This window comes from Dipodomys ordii, unplaced genomic scaffold (genome assembly GCF_000151885.1).
Source record: "Dipodomys ordii isolate 6190 unplaced genomic scaffold, Dord_2.0 Scaffold20, whole genome shotgun sequence".
Taxonomy (NCBI): Eukaryota; Metazoa; Chordata; class Mammalia; order Rodentia; family Heteromyidae; genus Dipodomys; species Dipodomys ordii.
In genome coordinates, this window is record NW_012267236.1 from 8,812,231 (window position 1) to 8,832,415 (window position 20,185).

Below are 20,185 nucleotides of genomic sequence, written 5' to 3' on the forward strand. Positions count from 1 at the left end.
GGACTTCTAAGTGCCAGCTTGTCTCTTGTTCTAAAAACCTTTCTTGGACTGGGAAGGTGTCTTAGTAGTAGAGTGCTTGTCTAGCATGCATGAAGCCCTGGCTTTGATTCCTCTGTACCACATACACAGAAAAAGCCAGAAGTGAAAAAAAATTTAAAAAAAAAGAGCCAGAAGTGGTGCTGTGGCTCAAGTGGTAGAGTGCTAGTCCTGAACAAAAGAAGCTCAGGGACAGCCCTCAAGTCCCGAGTTCAAGCCCCAGGATTGTCACACACAAAAGGCCAAAATGCTTTCTCTCACAATGAAATTCCCTTGTACTATTAATATATGCTAATTAAAATAAAACAAAAAATTAAAAACCTTCATTTCAAAGTTACTTTTTGACATTATTTGACAATTCTACAAGTATTTTTTCAGATTCTCTTATATACTTAAAACACTAGTGTACCTAGAAATTATTTTACAGTAGCAATCAGCTCTGATCTTTTCATTTCTTTCTAGCCATGGTTCTTTGCTAAGTGATCCAGCTTCCTGGGCCCTGGTACCCAGATTTCCCACATCTTGGGGAACAAGACTGATGGAATCTGGCTTCTTTGCACACTTTTGTTTGTGACCCAGGAACCCCTACCTTCTCTCCTTTCCCTGGGGAAAGGAGACTCCAAGAGGAACACTGCTCGCACAGGAGCATATGGGCTGCAGTGACCTGAATGTACATTTGACTCAGTCACAGACTATAGCATTTCCTCTGTCACCTTGCCCTGACTTCCTTCCACCCAGCCCTCCCACCCATCTGTGCACTGCCTGGCAGCTCTTCAGCAAGGAAATTTGCATGATGCAGAAGCAGGAGGGTTCGTGGGGATTGCTCCATTGAGCCATGGTCTGTCCAGCTATCCCCCGGCTGCTCCTGGCTATGACACTTTCCTTGCTGGCATCCCCAATTATCCCCACATCCCAGCCTGTAAGTATGACTGGGGTGAAGATTTCGGGAGGGTCTGAAGAATTCAGAGTAAGGACCTCAGGTTTTGTGAGATGTAAGAACAGGTAAAGGGCAAGGACTGAAAGGAAAGGGTTGGCTTGTGGTGGGACAGTCAGCCCTGGGGACAATTCTTATTTCTTCATCTGAGTCTGTGTGAGACCCAATGACACCTACTGTCCTTTAGATAAAGGCCCTGTTGGTCATACTAAGGATTTTAAAAAGGAAAAGGAATGACAAACTTACCAAATTTAGCATTGAGGATAGGACAGAATCTAAGAAAAGTAAGCAGAGCCTAGATTAGTATTTTTTAAATCTATTTTCTCTCCGAAAGATATTTCCATTGATATCTATATAACCTATCTTTAAACTTACCTCTATCTCTAAGACTAAATCTATTGCTGTAGCTACCTTTATCTAAATGGATGACTTTATCAATATCTAACTCTACATTTTATCCTTACCTTTGAACCTACCTGATTGATTGATTGAATAATTGATTGATTGGGGGGGGTTCTGGAGTTATTCTAGATTATTTTTCACATAGCCTCATTTCTTTTTTGTCTTGTACAGTGATGTTTCCTCCTTTGCCTCTCCTCAGAGCTGAGATTACAGGTGTAGACCACCATAGCTTGCTAATTATTAATTTATTTTTATTGAGACAGAATCTTTATACGTTGCCCAGGCAGCTTTCAGACTCAAGTCAGCCCAAGTGATCCTTCTGCCTCCTGCCACTACAGATGACCCATCAGACCCAGCTTGCACTTGGTATTTTCAGAGAGGAGAGAGTAAGCAAGGAAATCATTCCCAGGAACTTGAAATTAAAGGAAGATACTCATTGCTCACCTCCCTGTGGAGGGACTAATAAGGCCTCCACACAGCCTGGCACTAGCCAGCATCCCTGCTGGGGCTCTAGTCCTTGCCATCTTCATTAGCCTAGGGGCCCAGGGACAGGTAAATTCAGGAAGGAGCTAAACAAAGCATGTTGACTCCCAGGGTGTGTCTGGTTCCTGGGTCCAGATGAGACCGCAGTCCCTGGTGGGATCTCTGGGTTGTGTCCCTGGTACCTCTACTGGAAGCCTGCTTCCCCCTTCTGATACATGCACTTGATGCCTAGCAAAAAGAAGAGCTTGGAAACCACCAAGTCATTCCTGATTTTTCAGGCCAGCCCCAAAGTCACCTCTCCTCAGAGGCCTCTCCTCATGTGTGTGTGTGTGTGTGTGTGTGTGTGTAATACCCTTGACCTTTTTTACTCAAGACTGGCACTGTACCACTTGAGCCACAGCTCCACTTCAAGGTTTGTAGTGATTAATTGGAGGTAAGAGTCTCACAGTCTTTCCACCTGGGCTGGCTTCAAAGTTCCATCCTCAGCGCTCAGCCTCTGAGTAATTAGGATTACAGGCATGGGCCACTGGTGCCTGGCTAGAGGCATCTCCTTTGTACTGTTCCAGGAACAAAGTCAGGCTGGAGGAGAACCTCTGCAGCAGCTGGACCGAGACAATGGAGCAGAGGGTAAGAAGAAAGAACAAACAGGAAATGGAAGCAGGGAAGGCCAAAAGGAAGAACCAGGAGGGACAGAGAGAGAGAGAGAGAGGCCCTGCTCTGGGTGGATCAGACTAGAGCAGTACATTCCCTGTGCCGTACGAGTTTCAGGAAGAGTGACATGAAGCTGTGTCTGAATACTCTAGGCTAGTGCAGAAGTCGTCCTGCATTCCATGTGTGTGTGCCTAGACAGGTGATGGGAGAATGCATTTGCCCATGTTGCCTATGGGAGGCAAAAGAGACTGGCACAGGGTCTTGCTGCCTCTGCTCCCCTGCAGTACCTTGTGCCCTCTGCTCCTACAGAGTCAGTCTTGGTTTCCATCTATGTACATCTGGAATTTCCAGACAGGATCTGGCCACCAGCCCTCTCCAGGACTCTGATTCTCCCTGCTGCCTCAGCCTCCTCTTCCCCAAGAACACTCACTGGTCTCCATCTGACCACAGGTAACAGTGGCGGAGGAAGAGGGCTTGGAGGGAAGGGAGCCCGTGCTTCCAGCCCTCTCACTGCCAGCTTGCCTGAGTGAGAGATGCCCGTCCCATTCTAGTTCCCTGACCCAGCTCCTTCCTCATCTTCCTGCCAACAGACCCCTCCCTGTTCACCATCCAGTCTTGTCACTTGTGCACAGTGACAAGACAGAGTAGGCCAGGCCTTCTCCACCCCTTCACCTGATGCCCCTGCATGGACTCTGCCATTCCACGTATGCCTGAGCTGCAGAGGTGTCCTGATGGGTGGGCATGGCCAAGGCCCCTGGAACTTGTGGAGACCCAACCCTACAGCTGCTTAGGCATCCTTCCATTTCAGGTCCTGTTGCCTGGCTTTGTCAGCCTGTCTGCTTCTAAGTCCCTTTCTCACTGTCACAGAATGTAATGCCAACAGCACAGGGCACAGCCACTGTACTTGTCGCTCTGGCTACCAATGGAACAACACGGTCTGTTCCCAACATGTTCTCTGTGACCACCACCTTCAGCTTTGCAAATGCCTCATCTTCCACCATTCTGTCCCTGGCTACTGCCAGTTGCTGCCACCAGGTGAGGACTTCTGGGAACTGGGAAACTGGCATCCTTGTGTGAAAGCATTATCTAAAGCAAGACATTCTGTGATTTTTCTCCCAACTGGTCCAAGCCCAGCTGCTCCTCCAGGCAGGCCAAAAAACCGGCCACCATAGCAAACTGTGAGCTAGGGACCTAAGCAATAAGAATAATGAATGGTGTCCCCAGAGACAAAGGGACAAGGGGAGGAAGGACACAGTGACCTTGCTTTTCAGCTCCAGCAGCCCCAAGTTCCTGAGAAGTGATAGGCCAAAAGGCTTCCTTCCTGGATTCCCAATGGGAGGGTCTTCCAGGCAGCATTGCAGTAGCCACACTCACATGCATGTGCATGGAACAACAACAACAAAAAGCCGGGGCCCCGTGGCTCACGCCTGTAATCCTAGCTACTCAGGAGGCTGAGATCTGAGGATCAAGGGTCAAAGCCAGTCTGGGCAGGAAACTCGGTGAGACGCTTATCTCCAATAAACTACTAGAAAACTGGAAGTGGCGCTGTGGCTCAAGCGGTAGAGTGCTAGCCTTGAGCTGAAGAGCTGAGGGTCAGTGCCCAGGCCCAGAGTTCAACCCCCATGACTGACAAAACAACAACAACAACAAATAAGCTGGGCATGGAGGGATGGGCTACAGAAGCTGTGGAAGGACAGAACTCCTCCTCCAGGCCTCTGTCTCCTGTTTCCCCACAGTGCCCGGCAAGCTGAGCCTGAGCTCCCCACTGCAGAGGCCTGGCAACACACTCAACCTCATGCTCCTCACGAACCAGCCAGCCACCCATGTGAAGTGGTTCCTGAAGCGCCCAAGGAGCTCTACACCTATCATTCTGCAGTCAGGAACACAGGTGTCCCTGACCTCCAGCCAGGGCCAGGCTGCCCTCAGCATTGCCCACATGTCCCACCACTGGGCAGGTAGCCCTATCTCTTCCTGCCTAGATCTCTCTTCTCTTTCTCTTCCTTTCCCTTCCTCCTCCCTCTTCTCCTTCCCTTCCCTTCCTTTTCCTCTCACCTCTCCCTACTCATTTTCCTATTGATTTATTTATTTTGTCAGTCATGGGGCTTGAACTCTGGGCCTGGGCACTATCCCTCAGCTCTTCAGCTCAAAGCTAGTGCACTACCACTTGAGCCACAGCACCACTTCCAGTTTTCTAGTGGTTTATTGCAGATAAGAGTCTCACAGAGTTTCCTGCCTGAGCTGGCTTTGAACCATGATCCTCAGGTCTCAGCCTCCTGAGTAGCTAGAACTATAGGTGTGAGCCATCAACGCTCGGCCTTCCTATTTATTTTTATTTATTGTGTCAGTACTGGGGCTTGAACTCCAAGGCCTTGTACTCTTGCTCAGCTTTTTTATTCAAAGCTGGCACTCTACCACTTGAACCACATCTCTACTTCTGGCTTGGGTTTTTGTTGTTGTTGTTTTTTGCTGATTAATTGGTGATAAGAGTCTCACAGACTTTTTCTGCCTAGACTGGCTGCAAACTGCAGTTCTCAGATCTCAGCATCCTAAGTAGCTAGGATTACAGGTGTGAGTCACCAACAGCCAGCTCTTTTTTTAAATTTATTCTTATTAGCATATATTAGTTGCTAATATTTTAGCATATATTAGTTTTTATTAGCCTATATTGGTTTTTTATATTAGTTGCATGGGAGGATTTTGTTGTGATAGTCTATAATATGGAGAATTTCTTAAAAACACCACTGAAATTTCCACTACAGTCTGGGGACATCTGGACCCTTTCAGGACTTCAGAAGTCCCAGTAGTTGTCCTAGGATAGCAAGCTGTTATATAGCCATATCACAGCAAGTGAATGTGGAAGAGACACAGTTCTCAGCCAAACATTCATTAAAGAGACATTGCAAAAGTGTAAAACAACGTCACTCTTTTAATTATGTTTTGGTTTGGAAAGTATACTTACTTGTTCATAGATGCACTCCTGTTAGCAAAGGAAATGCATAATCTGGAGAATGCTGGAAATATAGCAATTTCAGCTGTGGGCCAGAGGCATGGCTAAAAATACACAGCTTTTACCTACCAATCTCAAAGCCAGGAGTTCAAATTCAAATACCACATTTTAAAAAACAAAAAAGACACCAGGCACTGGTGGTCCATGCCTGTAATCCTAGCTACTCAGAAAGCTGAGATCTGAGGATTATGGTTCAAAGCCATTCTGGGCAGGAAAGTCCATGAGACTCTTACTTCCAAGTAACCACCAGAAAACCAGAAGTGGTGCTGTGGCTTAAAGTGGTAGAGTACTAGCCTATATCAAAACAGCTCAGAAACAGTGCCTAGGCCCTGAGTTCAAGCCCCATGACTGACAAAGAGACAGAGAGGGAGGGGGGAGAGAGAGAGAGAGAGAGAGAGAAAGAGAAAGAAAGAAAGAAAGCAAGCACTGAATTTCAGCTGAGAATAGACTGCTGTTTAATCTACATGTTAAATGACAGGAGATAGCATAGGAATGGAATGTATCATGCTGTGAGCAAAGATGCTCACCTCATAATTTATGGTCACCAGGTAAGAAGGAAGGGCCTGGAACCTCTTCTTCCTCATACAAGTCCTTGTTGGGGGTAGGAAATATCCTCCAAAAGGGTCACCCTGAGACCATTCTGGTGGAGAGTAAGCTCTGAGTGACCAGCAGAAGTGGGAATAAAGTAGGAGGACATGAACTGTGGCTTGGGAAGCAGCAGAGATTGTGGGGTGCAAACAGGTCTGTGGTAGTACCAATGTGCAAAAGGTATGTGTTTGCAGGTGAGTATCTAAGTGTCTTCGAGGCCCAGGAATTCACGTGGAGGCTGAACCACACAGTAGAAGTGCCCTTGCAGAAGACAGACGTGGCTCAACTTCCAGACCAGCTGTCCATTTCCTGTGCCACCTCCCCTGGCTTCCAGTTGAGTTGCTGTGTCCCCACCACAAACTTAGTTTACACAGCTGCCTGGAGCCCCATGGAGGGCAGCCAAGGTAGGAGTGAAAGGGCCTAGCTGATCTCCACCAGGTAACCGAGTCTTCACCTTATGGGAGTTTTGGGTGCATGGGGGGGGGGGTCCTAAGTCCAACACAATTGTACCTTATCAAGAACAATCCAGTTTGGTTGATATCAATACAACCATGTATACATCCACAGAATCCCACTTAGCTCTTGCAATAAATCCATTGAGATTAGTTTGTTGATAGTCCTCATTTGCCAAGCGAGGAAGGTAACTGTGGAAACTGAGTCCTGGAGCTAGAGATATCCCCTCCCCCACCAGTGCCCGTTGACAGAGTTCTAATCCTGCTCTGTGATTGGATACCCACAGCGCACTGTTCTCTTTCCCACTGCTTCATCCACTTTTAAATTTTCTAGATGGACTGAACAGCATGGGGCCTGCTGGGTTCTGCCCTGATATTCCCTTTTCCCATCTCTCTCACCCTCAGCCTTCTCACACAACACAGCAGGCTCTCAGTGCCTTGTGCTGGCTGTTCAGCACTGCCCAGCAGCAGATACCACATATACCTGTGTCCTCAAGAGCCAGGGCCTGCCTCCTCTCAGTATTCCGGTCTCTGTCACCATCATCCGGGGTAGGTAGTACTTGGGCTGACCTCTCAGCTGCTTGTTCTTCCTTTCTCCTGGGTTATGGGGCTAAGCATCAAGGCCTGCATGGGTTTCTGCCCAAAGGCTCAGGTTCGTCCACAGCTGCTAGGTCTAACTCTGATCTCCATTCTTCAGCTGGAGATACCACCTGCCCTGACGACTTTTCAGAAATTGCCTGGAATGTCACCAAGGCCGGCCACATCGCACAGGCCTCGTGTCCTGCAAACAAGAAGGGAGTGGTGAAGAGGCCCTGTGGGCCCAATGGAACCTGGGGACCCATCCAGAGCGACTGCACAGACAAGAGGATCCTAGCCTTGTGTGCTAAGGCCAGGGTAAAGCTGTGACCCACATCCCTCCCTCATAACATGCCCATCCACCCTTCCCTCCCTCAGGACCCACTTTTTGGATCCTTTCCCAAGGCCAGCCCACCACTTACTGGGCTCCTCTGACCTAGCAGAGCCAGGAAGCAGGTGTGGGGCCTCTGCATGGGTCCTAAACCATAGACCCATCAACCCCGCAAGCATCTGTCATCTCACCTCCTCCCGCCTGCCCACTCCTCACTCCCTCAGCTGCTTCAGCTCCCCTGGGAGAGAATGCCCTAGTGAGCCTTCCCCTGACAGCCCTTCCTGTTGCTTTGTTTGTCTCAGCTGCTACAGGCAGGCCAGGGCAATCCTGGTGTGGAGGTGCCCTGGATCCTGAAACAGCTCCAGATGTTGGTGGCGGTAGCAAGCTCACCCTCTGACTTACGGGAACTGCTGAGCACCGTGACAGTACTGGCTGAAGTGGTAGCCAGGGCCAGAGTGCAGCTGGACAGCACTGTCCTGCAGGTGAAACCTCTGAGTCACAGCAGGGGAGCACATCCGGGCATTTCACCTATGGGCACTTCTGCTCCTCATGCAGGCCACCCAAAGTAGACCTTTCTAGGGCCCAAGGTGTCTGCTTTGGATCCTTTGCTCTTCTTAGATACCAGTCTCCAAGGCCATGGAGAATGGAGAAAGCCTGACAGTGGGAACATGTGGGAGGTTGGAGGGCAGGAAAGTGTTGGAGACGTGCAGACAGAAATATGTGTACACACACACGTGTGCACACACATACACACACACAAACACATACACACTATGCCTATACAGAGACAAATACACTTGACTTGACTGGACTCACCTGGCCTGGCTTACAGTACGGGCATTGGTGGGTGACCCATAAACTGCACCTAAAAGAATATTAAGGAGGGGTTGGGAATGTGGCTTAGCAGTAGAGTGCTTGCCTAGCATGCATGAAGCCCTGGGTTCCATTCCTCAGTACCACATCCACAGAAAAAGCTGGAAGTGGTGCTGTGGCTCAAGTGGTAGAGTGCTAGCCTTGAGCAAAAGAAGCTCAGGGACAGTGCCCAGGCCCTGAGTTCAGGCCCAGGACTGGCAAAATAAGAAAAATAAAGGAGCAAAGAATGATAGGACATACCTTTTATGTCCAGGGAAGACATATAGCTGCATAGACATGCAAGTGGCTGTCAACTTCAGATCATTTGTGTCCTGTCACTGGACACCATTTCTAGCTTTGTAGAACTGGAGGGGTTAAAGAATTAGACAGGAAAACACTTAGGACCTGGGTGGCCCCAAGGGATGATGGGCGGGGGAGAAGCGTCATCAGAAAGAAGGGCTGGGTGTGAATCAGGAAATCACATTGGTGACAATGTCTCAGGTGGTTGACTAGGGCTCGCACCCCATTCTTTCTATCCAGAAAGTTTTCTTTATAGACCTGACTTCCTCTCCATGTGTCTTGCTAATCCTTAGTCTTGCTCTGGAGAAGGAAGGACAGAGGTGGGGTGTGTAAGCTGTGGGGCTGCTGTCTCCACACAGTGGACCCTAGTAGATCAAGCTTGTCTTTGTTGCTACTGCAGGATCTCCTGGTAACTACAGACAAAGTTCTAGACATGAACACCAGCACTCTGGTTCCTTTGTGGCCCCTGGCTCAGGCCCAGAAGCCCTCGATGGCATCCGATTTCTTGCTGGCTGTGGAGACGCTGGTACGCAGCCTGTACCCACAAGATCACCCCTTTTTCTTCAACTCATCCAATGTGCTGCTGCAGAGCCATCACTTTGGGCCTCCATTTCCTGATGAGTACCAAATCTCCTTCTCCACGTGGCCCCTCCTTCAGGCACAGATTTCCAGGCACTCATTGGCTCCACTGATTCATGCTGCAACCAACATCAGCATTACTAGCTTAGTGCTGCAGAAACTGGACCATTTTCTGCCCCCAAATTATGGACCAGGGCTGAAAGACTCTCCGTACCATACCCCTGGTCTGGTCCTTGTCATCTCCATCATGGCAGATGGTGAAGCTTTCACCAAGGCAGAAGTCATCATGGACTTTGGGGACCCAGACAGCACCCTGCACTGTGTCTTCTGGGACCACCATCTCTTTCAGGGTAATGGGGGCTGGTCAGAAAAAGGGTGCCAAGCAAAAGCAACCAGTGCCAGCCCCACCGCACGGTGCATCTGCAAGCATCTTACCTCCTTCTCCATCCTTATGTCTCGAAACATTGTTCCAGAAAGTCCCATCCTGGAGCTGCTCACTAAGATGGGCTTGGGAGCTTCCATACTGGCACTGCTTGTGTGCCTTGGTGTGTACAGGCTGGTGTGGAGAGCTGTGGTGAGGAACAAAGTCGCCTTCTTCCGCCACACTGCCCTGTTCAACATGGTGATCTGCTTGCTGGTCGCAGACACTTGCTTTCTTGGAGACACATTCTTTCATCTAGAATTCTGCAGCCCACTCTGTTTGGCCTCTACATTCCTGTGTCATTATTTCTATCTGGCCGCTTTTTTCTGGATGCTGGCGCAGTCCCTGATGTTGGCTCATCAGTTGCTTTTTGTCTTCCATCATCTGTCCAAGCACATAGTTCTCTTCATGATGGTCACCACTGGCTACTTGTGCCCACTGGGGTTTGCAGGTGTGGCCCTGGGCCTCTACCTGCCTCAAGGGCTGTACCTGTGGGAGGGGAGATGCTGGTTGAATGTAAAGGGAGTAGGATTGTACACCTTCTCTGGGCCAGTGCTGGCCATAGTGGGTGTGAATGGGATAGTACTAGCTATAGTTGTGCTGAAGTTGCTGAGACCTTCGCTGTCAGAGGGACCTCCAGCGGAGAAGCACCAAGCTCTTCTGGGGGTACTGAAAGCCTTGCTCATTCTCACACCCATCTTCGGCCTTACCTGGGGATTTGGTATAGCCATTATATTAGAGGACGTCTCCATAGTTCCTCATTACATCTTCACCATTCTCAACACCCTCCAGGTAGGTGATGGTTGACTTTCATTACTGATCATTTCTCGAGGATGTAACAGGGTGGAACACACACACACACACACACACACACACACACACACCACAACCACCACCACCAACAAAAGGACATAGGCTCAGGAATTCTAGAAGGCTTAGGTATAGATTCCAGTTCCTCCACTGCCTACCTGGATCACTTTGGAAAAACTATATAACCTCTCTAAGCTTCTGTTTTTTGTTTTGGGGTTTGTCTTTTTTTTGTTTCTCATGGGGCTTGAACTCTAGGCCTGGGCACTGTCCCTCAGCTCTTCAGCTCAAGCAAGCACTCTACCACTTGAGCCACAGTGCCACGTCCAGTTTTCTGGTGGTTTATTGGAGATAAGAGTTTCATGGACTTTCCTGCTTGGGCTGGCTTTGAACTTCAGAACCTGAGATCCTCAGATCTCAGCCTCCTGAGTAGCTAGGATAACAGGCGTGAGCCAACGCCCGGCTAAACTTCCATTTTTTTAATTTGTAAAATAGTACCTGATTTTGCTCTTAAAGTCAGAAAATGGTCGGGACCTAGTCTCTGTGTATGTTGTGTAGGAGGTATGCCAATATTGGGACTTTAGCCTGGGCGCTATACCTTAGCTTTTTTGCTCAAGCCTAGTGTTCTACCACTTGAGCCACAGCTCTACTTCTAGATTTTTGGTGCTTCATTTAAGAGTCTTACAGGTTTTCCTGCTTGGGCTGGTTTCAAACCTCAGTCCTCAGATCTCAATCACCTGAGTAGTTAGGATTACAGGCTTGAGCCACCAGGGCCCCCAAGGACCCAATCTTTTGATATCCTCCTTATTAACTGTAACAATTTTTTTAAAAAGTACCTGGAGTGAATTCTAGGCTTTGAGGGTGCTAATGTATAGAAAAATGGAGCTAGAAGCTTCAGGACATGGATTAGACCAAAGACCCAAAGCTGAAAAGAAGTGGAGAGCGAGCCACTTGATTTGGGTTGGTTTTTCCTTCACTTGACCTGTGGTTCCCCATGTCTCAACTTCACAGGGTGTCTTCATCTTAGTGTTCGGTTGCCTCTCAGACAAGAAGGTGAGTCCACCCAAGCTTTCCCCTTGCTGCCTGGCAGTCTGAAGTGCAGGATCTAGCTGGCATAACTGGGGTACTTACCTCTCCTGCAGGTACAAGAGGCTTTACGCAAACACTTCTGTCGTACCCGGTTCCCCAATTCTGCCATCACCCTGGTGAGTGTTTGCTTCAAAATCTCAGCAGCTCAGGTATTCCCTAGTGTTCCTCAGAGATGTACACAGGTAGGCATAACTAGAAGGGTGTTTTTAGAATGAGCAGGTTTCAGGTTCAAGATCTCTAGAACTATGAAGAGACAGGCCAGCCAGAGCAGTCAGACCTGGTTTCCTAGGTTCCTGACTTCAATCTGAATGTCTGATGATGCTCTTGTCTGTGGTTTCCCTCATCTAAACTCAGGCCAGCACCTGAAGACAAAGGATAGATTGTTAGTCATGGGACCGATGTAGCTGCCCCTTTCTTGGGGATGACCAAAGAAAGCCCAGGAAGAGGGCAAGTGTGATGGTCAAAATGGAGGCAACCTCTTCATGTAGGGGCTGACTGTAATAATGATCACCTGTAACTGGGCCTTTCCATGTCTTCCTAGACCACAAATGAAACTTCTATCTGGAACACAGCAAAGGTAGAAGTGAAAAAGAGGTGAGTCAGCTTTCTCAGAAACAGCATGGAGTGAGGCTGGTATGATAAGCCCTTCCCTCCCAGCCAGGTTCTTGTCAATAGCTCCTCTTCACAGACCCAGTCCACAAAGAGTAGCTGTTTCTACATGGGCCTCAGAGGAAAAGGCATATCAACAAACCTGGGCCAAACTCACTGAAAATCCCTCTTCATACTACCAAGTTGTAAACTATCCTGAGAGACCTTTGACTTAAATGAAGTGCCCTGCTGGGCTTGGTGTCTAAATGGGGAAGGGCAGCCTGCAGAACTTAGGCAAGGTGTTCTGTCACTAGTCCCAATCCTGAGTGAATTCTTTCACAGAAAAGGCAGACACTTCAGGGTGAACCACATAGACACCTGTTCCTTCTCCCACTCCCCCACCAAAGAAATAAGAACCTGGGGAATCTGCCCCAGGAGCCCTTCTTCTCTCCCCCAGCCCAGCCCCTGGATAAAGGCAGGCTTTTATTGCTTTCAGTCATACTGGTTTCTCTTGCAGCTCACTTCTCCCCATCCCTCAATTCCCAAGCAAGAATAACATGAAAACCCAGCTGAAGCTACCTAAGGATCTAGTGAATAAGTCTGCCTTTGTGGCAAAGTGTTCAAAATAATGGCAAGCAAAACTGTCTGCCACATTTTAACTTACCTACAGTACATATTACAGGTAGAGTGGGTAAAAATGGTTTCAACTACGCAGTGACTTGTTATTTCTTTTTGAATTAGGAAGGAAAGATGAACAATCGACAGAAACTGCTTATCTTACAAATATTGGAGGATGAAGCTATCTCTTTTCAAGGTTTAGGAAAAGTCGAACTTAATTGGTTTCTCTTTAATTTTTTTAAAATCAATATAAGTTTTATGCATGCATAAAAAGGGACTGATACAAGCACATTTGAAAGAACTTCATTATCATTTTTTTTCTGTGTGTATCATACTGAACTTGAACTCAGGCTTGAACTCAGGCCTTGGACTTGCTAGACAAGTGTTCTACCACGTGAGTCATAACCCAGTCCTCATTATAAATTTTTTATTTTTGTTGGTCACAGGGCTTGAACTCTGGGCCTAGGAGATGTCCCTCAGCTCTTCAGCTCAAGGTGAACACCCTACCACTTGAGCCACAGCGCCACCTCCAGTTTTCTAGTGGTTACTTAGAGATAAGTGTCTCATGGACATTTCTGCCCAGGCTGGCTTTGAACCACGATCCTCAGATCTCAGCCTCCTGAGTAGCTAGGATTACAGGTGTCAGCTACTGGTGCCTGGTTTATAAATTTTTTTAATGGGGAGAAAAGTACCACTGTCTGACAGCACTTAAAGAAAACAAAGTATGAGTAGTGACTGGTTTTTGTTTAGTTTTCTATTTTAGTTTTTGGACACAGGTTCTTGCTAGATAGCCCAAGCTGGCCTCGAAATTGAAATCCTCCTGTTTCAGCCTTCCAAGTGCTGGGATTGTAGAAAAAAAGTGAACCACCATGTCTGGCTACAAGCACTGACTTCTAAAAGTGACAGGATCAGGCTAAGACTAGATATGGAGGAGTAAAGTTTAAGGAGTTTTCAGAAGATGGAGGAAACTGGTTGAATTAACCAAATTACAAAAGAAAATGAGAGGCTTCTGTGAAAATGTTGACCTATATCAATGACTTAGATCTGATTCAGTCTTTTTGAATTATATAGTCTATGGATATTTTTATAAAATGGGATGGGAATGATTTCTGTCAAAATAAAAATGAATATGCTATCACATGCCATGGAAAATATTGTTTTTATAAATATTTCATCTTTACTTAATTTGTATGCATATTTCTGTTGTGGGTAAAGTGGTACAAGCATTTCTATAACTGGATTAAATTATGCTTTCAAATGGAACATACTAACTAGAGTCATTGTGATGTTTCTATGCCTCATAGTTGTTCCAACTCTGAGAGGCCAGAGCTGTAAAGGCAGACAGGTCTTATGGCTCAGTATCAAGAGAACCACCTACTTTTTTTTTTTTTAAATAAAAATGAGACTGGGAGTGAGGGAAGGAGTGACACTGTCCAAAAAGAAATGTACTCATTACCTGACTTACGTAACTGTAGCCCCTCTGTACATCGCCTTTATGATAACAATTTAAAAAAAACTAAAATTAAAGAAAAAAAAAGAGACAGAGTTCTCCAGTACTTCTCTACTTTATTAGGGTTGACCAACATGGTATTCTTGTATCTAAACATTTAAAATTTTCAGTGATGTTTAGATTATGAATTATTTTTCTATAATTAATGTAGGCACATTGGTTTGTATTTTAAAGAAAATAATTATCTTTAGGACGCAGGAACAAGTGTACAATTTGCAAATGTTACAAAGATGGTTCCAAATCTCAGCTACCCCTTTTCCAAACTGCAACCCACTCATTTAGTGTCCAATGACAAGAGATCAAAAACAGCTGTTTAACATATCTGTGTGATATTCTTGTAAGTTAGAAATCCCTGAAAGAACAGTAAGCTGTGATTACTGGAAAGCTCAGAACACTGGCAAGGCTTAATTACAAAGTATTTAACAGAAGGCCACAAATGTCATTTTCCTATGAGGAGCTAGGAACTACAGGTGTCACTTAGTAATGCATTGAAACGGCATTGCCCAGTGTGAGTGCTGCACAGAAACCAGGTCTCCTCTTCTAGACCGATCACTTTGGATAAGCTTCTACTATCATAGCATGGCCCTGCAAAAGAAAAGAAAATCAGTTAGAGCAATGAGAGGTAAGAAGCCAGCCAGGACAGAGGCAAGAGAGACCAGTGGGAAAGTATAGCCTTTGGAAAGAAATGCACAGATCACCTGATGTGGAAGAAATAGTTGTATTATCAAGGCTCATAGAATTCACCAACATTATAGACCATGATAAGGACAATTTGCCTTCTGATGGTTAAAATGTGTTTGTGACTTTAAGTACCACTATCTCACAACACAGTGAAATTTGTGAAATTTATGTAATCACTTAATCTCAATAAAAAATTATTTTTAAAAAGTTTAGGGGAAAAAAAGAAAGTATAGACTTTGAAGTCTGATTCTGGCTCTGCCATTCAACTACAGTGTGCTCATGGAAAGTTACAAGCTAGCTGGGCATTGGTGGTTTATGCCTGTAATCCTAAACTACTCAGGAGGTTGAGATCTGAGGATCATGGTTCAAAGCCAGCTCAGGCAGAAAAGTCCATGAGATTCTTATCTCCAATTAACCACCAGAAAAACCAAGTGGCACTGTGGCTCAAAGTAGAAGAGCTTTATTTAGCCTTGAGTGAAAAAGCTCAGGGAGAGCTCCCAGGCCCTGAGTTCAAGCCCTATGACCAACAAAAAGAGAGAGAGAGAAAGAGAGAGAGAGAGAGGAAGGAAGGAAGGAAAGAAGGAAGAAAAGAAGGAAGATAAAGAAAAACAAGAGTTATGAGCTAGTTGGAACCTCAATTTTTCTCTTAAAATAGGGCTCATGATGCCCACTTCAAAAGATCTGTGGGGAAAAAAAAGGTTTGTGGACAGTGAATCAGATAGCATACAGTATATATACACATACCTATATTGGTATATAAACACCAATAAATATACATGGATACATACATGCCTAGACTGTCTATCAGCATGATTTTTGAAAGAGGCTCTATAAAAGATTGTTATCACCATCATCTTGTATGGTGCTAAGAAATCAAGTCCAGGTACGACAAAACTAGCAAGACTTAAGAAACAAAGAACTCCCACTCATCTGGTTGAACCACTACTAAATATCCCCATTGCTGCTGATCACATGTATGGTGTATAACATGTGTACACCGTTATATGTTATAGACTGTGATAGACAATTTGCTCCGGAAAGTTAGAATGAACTTGTGACTTTAAATGAGCATCATTATTCCACAATACTGTGAAATTCGGGAAATTATGTAATCACTTAATCACAATCAAAAAAAAAAAAAAGAACCTCGAGGAAGGGAGGGAGGGAAGGGATGGTAGGGGGAAAACAATGGAGGGGGTAACAATGCTCAATAGGAAATGTACTCATTACCTTACTCATGTAACTGTAACCCTCTGTATAGTATCTTTACAATTAAAAAAAAAAAAAAGAAAAAACCCAGGGATAGCACCAAGGCCCTGAGCTCAAGCCCCAGTCCACCACTGTGTGTGTGTGTGTCGGGGGGGGGGGGGAAGAAGGGGGCATGTTTTATGCTGTTTCCCAGCAATTGCATAAGCCATTATCTTTAAAAAACAAACTTACAAGCCTAACATGGATCAGGCAGCTCAGCCTCAAGTCCATGTCCATGGCTCCAGAGCCAGCAGTCACCATGCTGAGTAAATAACATGGGCTGTGTTTATATTATTGTCTGTGTAATACATAGGAGGCTCCAAAAAAAAAAAAAAGAAAAGAAAAGAAATCAAGTCCAGGGCCTCATGTATGCTATGCAATACTCTCACTGAATCATATTCTCAGCTCCCAAATTAAGGCTTCAAAAAGTTAAGTCATTCATCCAAATCTCAAAGCCAGGATCAGAAACAGGTCTAGATCACTCCAAAACCTAGGCATTACCCCTCTTCAGTAATGGCCACAAGTTACAGCAGTGATCTGAGGGTTCATAAAGACAGTGCTATGTACTCACAGAGTGCAGTGCTAGGTACTAGCTCCACCCTGATTTGAACTAATATAGACATTTACAATTTCATGAGTCTAAATCCTATCTGAAAACCACAATCATTTTAACCTTTAAACTTCCAGAAAACAGCCGGCTTCTAAGTTCAGTTAAATTCCCACCAATACTATTAAGAAACTATTATTCATGGGGGAGTAGAGATAAGGGGAAATGACAGAGGGGGAATTTGATCAGGGCACATTTTATGCAAGTATAGAAATATCACAATGATCCTCCACTCCATACAACCCATATATGCCAATAAAATGTGGTTTTTTCCCTTAAAAAAAAAGACAAACTATTACTTATAAGGCACCAAGTTGAACACTGTGTAGGTTTAAAGATTTGCTACCTGGTCTCTATCTTCAAGCTAGTATACACTGTAGTTCAAAACAAGCAGTTAAGTACAAGACTAAACAAACAAAAACAGCAAGGATGGAAAGAACAGACTGACTTGGAAGTTATCCTACAGTGTTCAGACTGATGGTGCTTCTGCAATGCTGATTATGGCAGAAGACAAAGCTCTGGCCCTGGGTTATAAGCCAAAAGCATATTTGAGGTAAAGTAAATGCTCCAGTGGAATGCCTCTGATTTCATTATTTTATTATTGAAGCTAACTCTGTTCTTTACCTAGGGATTTTGTAAATGTATCTCAGGATTCAAAAGATCAGCTATTACTCGGGTAGGTGGTAATATATATCCCTGGGCTTTCACCAAAAGTGCTTGCTATATTTATTAAACAGACTTTAAAGGATGTGAACACTTCCTTGCCTGGGCTGGCTTTGAATCTTGATTCTCAGATCTCAGCGTCTTGAGTAGCTAGGATTACAGGTGTGAGCACCGGCAGCTGGCTTGTGGGATTTTTTGCTTTTAATAATACCCTTTTGGGGGGATTTTTTCCCCCATTTTTTTCCTTATACATTTTGGGTTCTTTTTTTCCCCTTCTTCTTTTTCTCCCCTATCAGAGACCAGGACTTGAACTCCCTGTCTTTTACACTCACTGGCAGACACCCTACCATCTGAGCCAAGGCTCCAAGCTCCTCCTTGTACCTTCTTTATTCACTTGTTATATGCATATAACTTTATTCTTTTTTGTTACAATATAAAGCATTTCTTTTCATATTGCTATACACTCTGTTGTAATCTTTGTTTTTCCTTTCCTTTTTTGTGTGCTGGGGCTTGAACCCAAGGCCTCACTTATGTGAACAAGTGCTATACACTGATCACATCCCCAGCCCACCCCATCTTCTTTAATAGCCTTTCATAAAAGCCTCTTGATACTGTGACAGTTTCTCTCCCCAACAGGGTGCTAGCCTCACTGGCTTCCATTATGATCTTGAGACTAGCCAAGCCCTTTCCCAAACGTTACCCATTTATTCTTTTTCTGTTTATATTAACTTTCATCATTTGCTTTATTATCTATTTCCTTAACTCTCCAGTATAAATTTAATGAGGACATGTCGTTCAGTTCATATTATATATCCAACACTTAACCAATACTTGTGTAGTTGAGTGTTGAGTAAGTTGAGTTTGAAGGAAATTATAGGCTAAAAATTAAAGTTTAGTTGGGTGTGGTGGTATATGCCTATAATCACAACGCTGGGAAGGCTAAGACTTGGGGATCACAAGTTCCAAGTCAGCCCGGTCCCCATAAACAGACCCTTTTGCTAGTAATAATTTTAAGACACTATTTGTTTTTCTTCAGACTAACACAGTTTTTTAAACTGGGCCTGGTGATACATGTCTGTAATCTCAGTATCTTGGAGAGTGAAGTAGAAAGGGCAAGAATTTGAGTCCAGCCTGGACTACATAGTAAGACTATCCAAAAAAAAAAAAGCACTGTTTTAATGCTCCAACATGAATAATCTCAACCTCAGCTACAGGAGGTTTTGTCCCTGATTCTTTCCTGAGGACATCTGAATATGTAGAGATATTTCTGGTTATTTCTAATATGAGTTTACATATGGGACAGGATAGAGATGAGGAGTTTGTTACTGATGAAATCCGGTGGATGTGATTAACATACTAAAATACACAGCACAAAAAATTCTGACCCAATTCATTCTTCTTCTGGCTCCCTAATCATACTGACACTCATCCTGGCTTTTGATGAACCAGTGTGGAGTTTAATGTAGTTTCTCAGATCATCATCTCCTCACTTACTATACATACTATAATCTTCTTGAAGAAAGATACCGGGTATTATCATTCATCCAAAAAAATACTATTTATGCTCAGACATTTAAATCCAAAGAACAGTGGCTATGTGGACTCTGCACTATGGACAGTGCTGTTTGTGAGTTGTCTCTCTCCCAGGACTAGGCACAGAGGTAAGGCTCTAGATATAAATGGCCAAGGTTTTCTGTGAATGTAGTTACAAAGGTCAGAAAGCATTCTGGCTGAAGGTATAGCTCATGATAGAGTGCTTGTTTAGCATGTATGAGGCCTTGGGTTTAAACACCAGCACATACACCAGAGTTCCTGATTATGATTCTAAAATGATCTAAGTTACAGACACCTTATTGTTTCAAAGTCTCTGAGAAAAAGCTCTTTTAAATGTATGACTTTATGCTTTTCAAATATCCTATTTATTAACCTTATTCAGTAACAACATTTATAAAATCTGTCAAAAAACAAAGTATGTTCATATCAGGATCAAAGAATTAAAAAAGCCTAGACTTAGACTTCCTTTTGGATTTTATTCCTAGAATGTAACGCTGTGGCAGGCAGGGGGTTGGGTCTATAATGTGAGAGAGGTAGATAGGAAAACATCTGTCAGAATAAAAATCTCTCCAGCTGAACAACAGTAAGTGATCCACCAGTAAATTAATTCCCTAATAAAAGTCCTTCAGTTCTCTAGAAAGACAGCTTTATCTCTTGAAGAAATTTCATAGATTAAGGTGCTATACTAAATTGATAAATGAATAAAAGCTTATCCTTAAGGAAAAAAATATACTGAGATGTTCCTAACACTACTGTCTGTTGGGGTAAGTGATTGTGTATGTGTGTGTTGGTCCTGGGCTTGAACTCTGGGCCTGCATGTTGTCCCTGTAAGTGATTTTGTGTGTGTGTGTGTGTGTGTTGGTCCTGGGCTTGAACTCTGGGCCTGCATGTTGTCCCTGTAAGTGATTTTGTGTGTGTGAGTGTGTTGGTCCTGGGCTTGAACTCTGGACCTGGGCTTGAACTCTGGGCCTGGGCTTGAACTCTGGGCCTGCATGTTGTCCCTGTAAGTGATTTTGTGTGTGCGTGTGTGTGTGTGTGTGCGTGTGTGTGTATGTGAGTTGGTCCTGGGCTTGAACTCTGGGCCTGGGCTTGAACGCTGGGCCTGCATGTTGTCCCTGTAAGTGATTTTGTGTGTGCGTGTGTGTGTGTGCGTGCGTGCGTGTGTGTGTGTGCGCGCGTGCGTGTGTGTGTGTGTGTGTGTTGGTCCT

The 20,185-nt window shown here is 45.0% G+C and overlaps 2 protein-coding genes across 2 annotated transcripts in view; one reads left to right on the forward strand and one right to left on the reverse strand.

Annotated features, from left to right (window-relative positions):
* The first annotated feature begins 850 nt into the window (after positions 1–850).
* Positions 851–12,129, forward strand: Adgrf3 (adhesion G protein-coupled receptor F3). Its single transcript, XM_013013624.1, has 13 exons — positions 851–955; positions 2,422–2,482; positions 2,816–2,956; positions 3,374–3,542; positions 4,217–4,461; positions 6,296–6,505; positions 6,959–7,102; positions 7,251–7,447; positions 7,763–7,942; positions 9,013–10,404; positions 11,431–11,472; positions 11,562–11,624; positions 12,050–12,129. The coding sequence occupies exons 1-13, from the start codon at positions 872–874 to the stop codon at positions 12,104–12,106; spliced, it is 2,985 nt and encodes a 994-aa protein (XP_012869078.1). The 5' UTR covers positions 851–871; the 3' UTR covers positions 12,107–12,129.
* A 2,552-nt stretch (positions 12,130–14,681) lies between these two features.
* Positions 14,682–20,185, reverse strand: part of Hadhb (hydroxyacyl-CoA dehydrogenase/3-ketoacyl-CoA thiolase/enoyl-CoA hydratase (trifunctional protein), beta subunit) — a 33,782-nt gene continuing 28,278 nt past the window's right edge. Inside the window, exon 8 of the mRNA XM_013013537.1 lies at positions 14,682–14,809. Within this exon, the coding sequence (XP_012868991.1) occupies positions 14,682–14,809 (128 nt within the window). The remainder of the gene's footprint in view (positions 14,810–20,185) is intronic.

Coding starts and splice junctions, on each gene's coding strand:
- Adgrf3 (XM_013013624.1), top strand. CDS start 872: ATGGTCTGTCCAGCTATCCCCCGGCTGCTCCTGGCTATGACACTTTCC. Junction 2,483..2,815: donor CCGAGACAATGGAGCAGAGG/GTAAGAAGAAAG, acceptor CTGCTCCTACAG/AGTCAGTCTTGGTTTCCATC. Junction 3,543..4,216: donor TGCCAGTTGCTGCCACCAGG/TGAGGACTTCTG, acceptor ACTCCTCCTCCA/GGCCTCTGTCTCCTGTTTCC.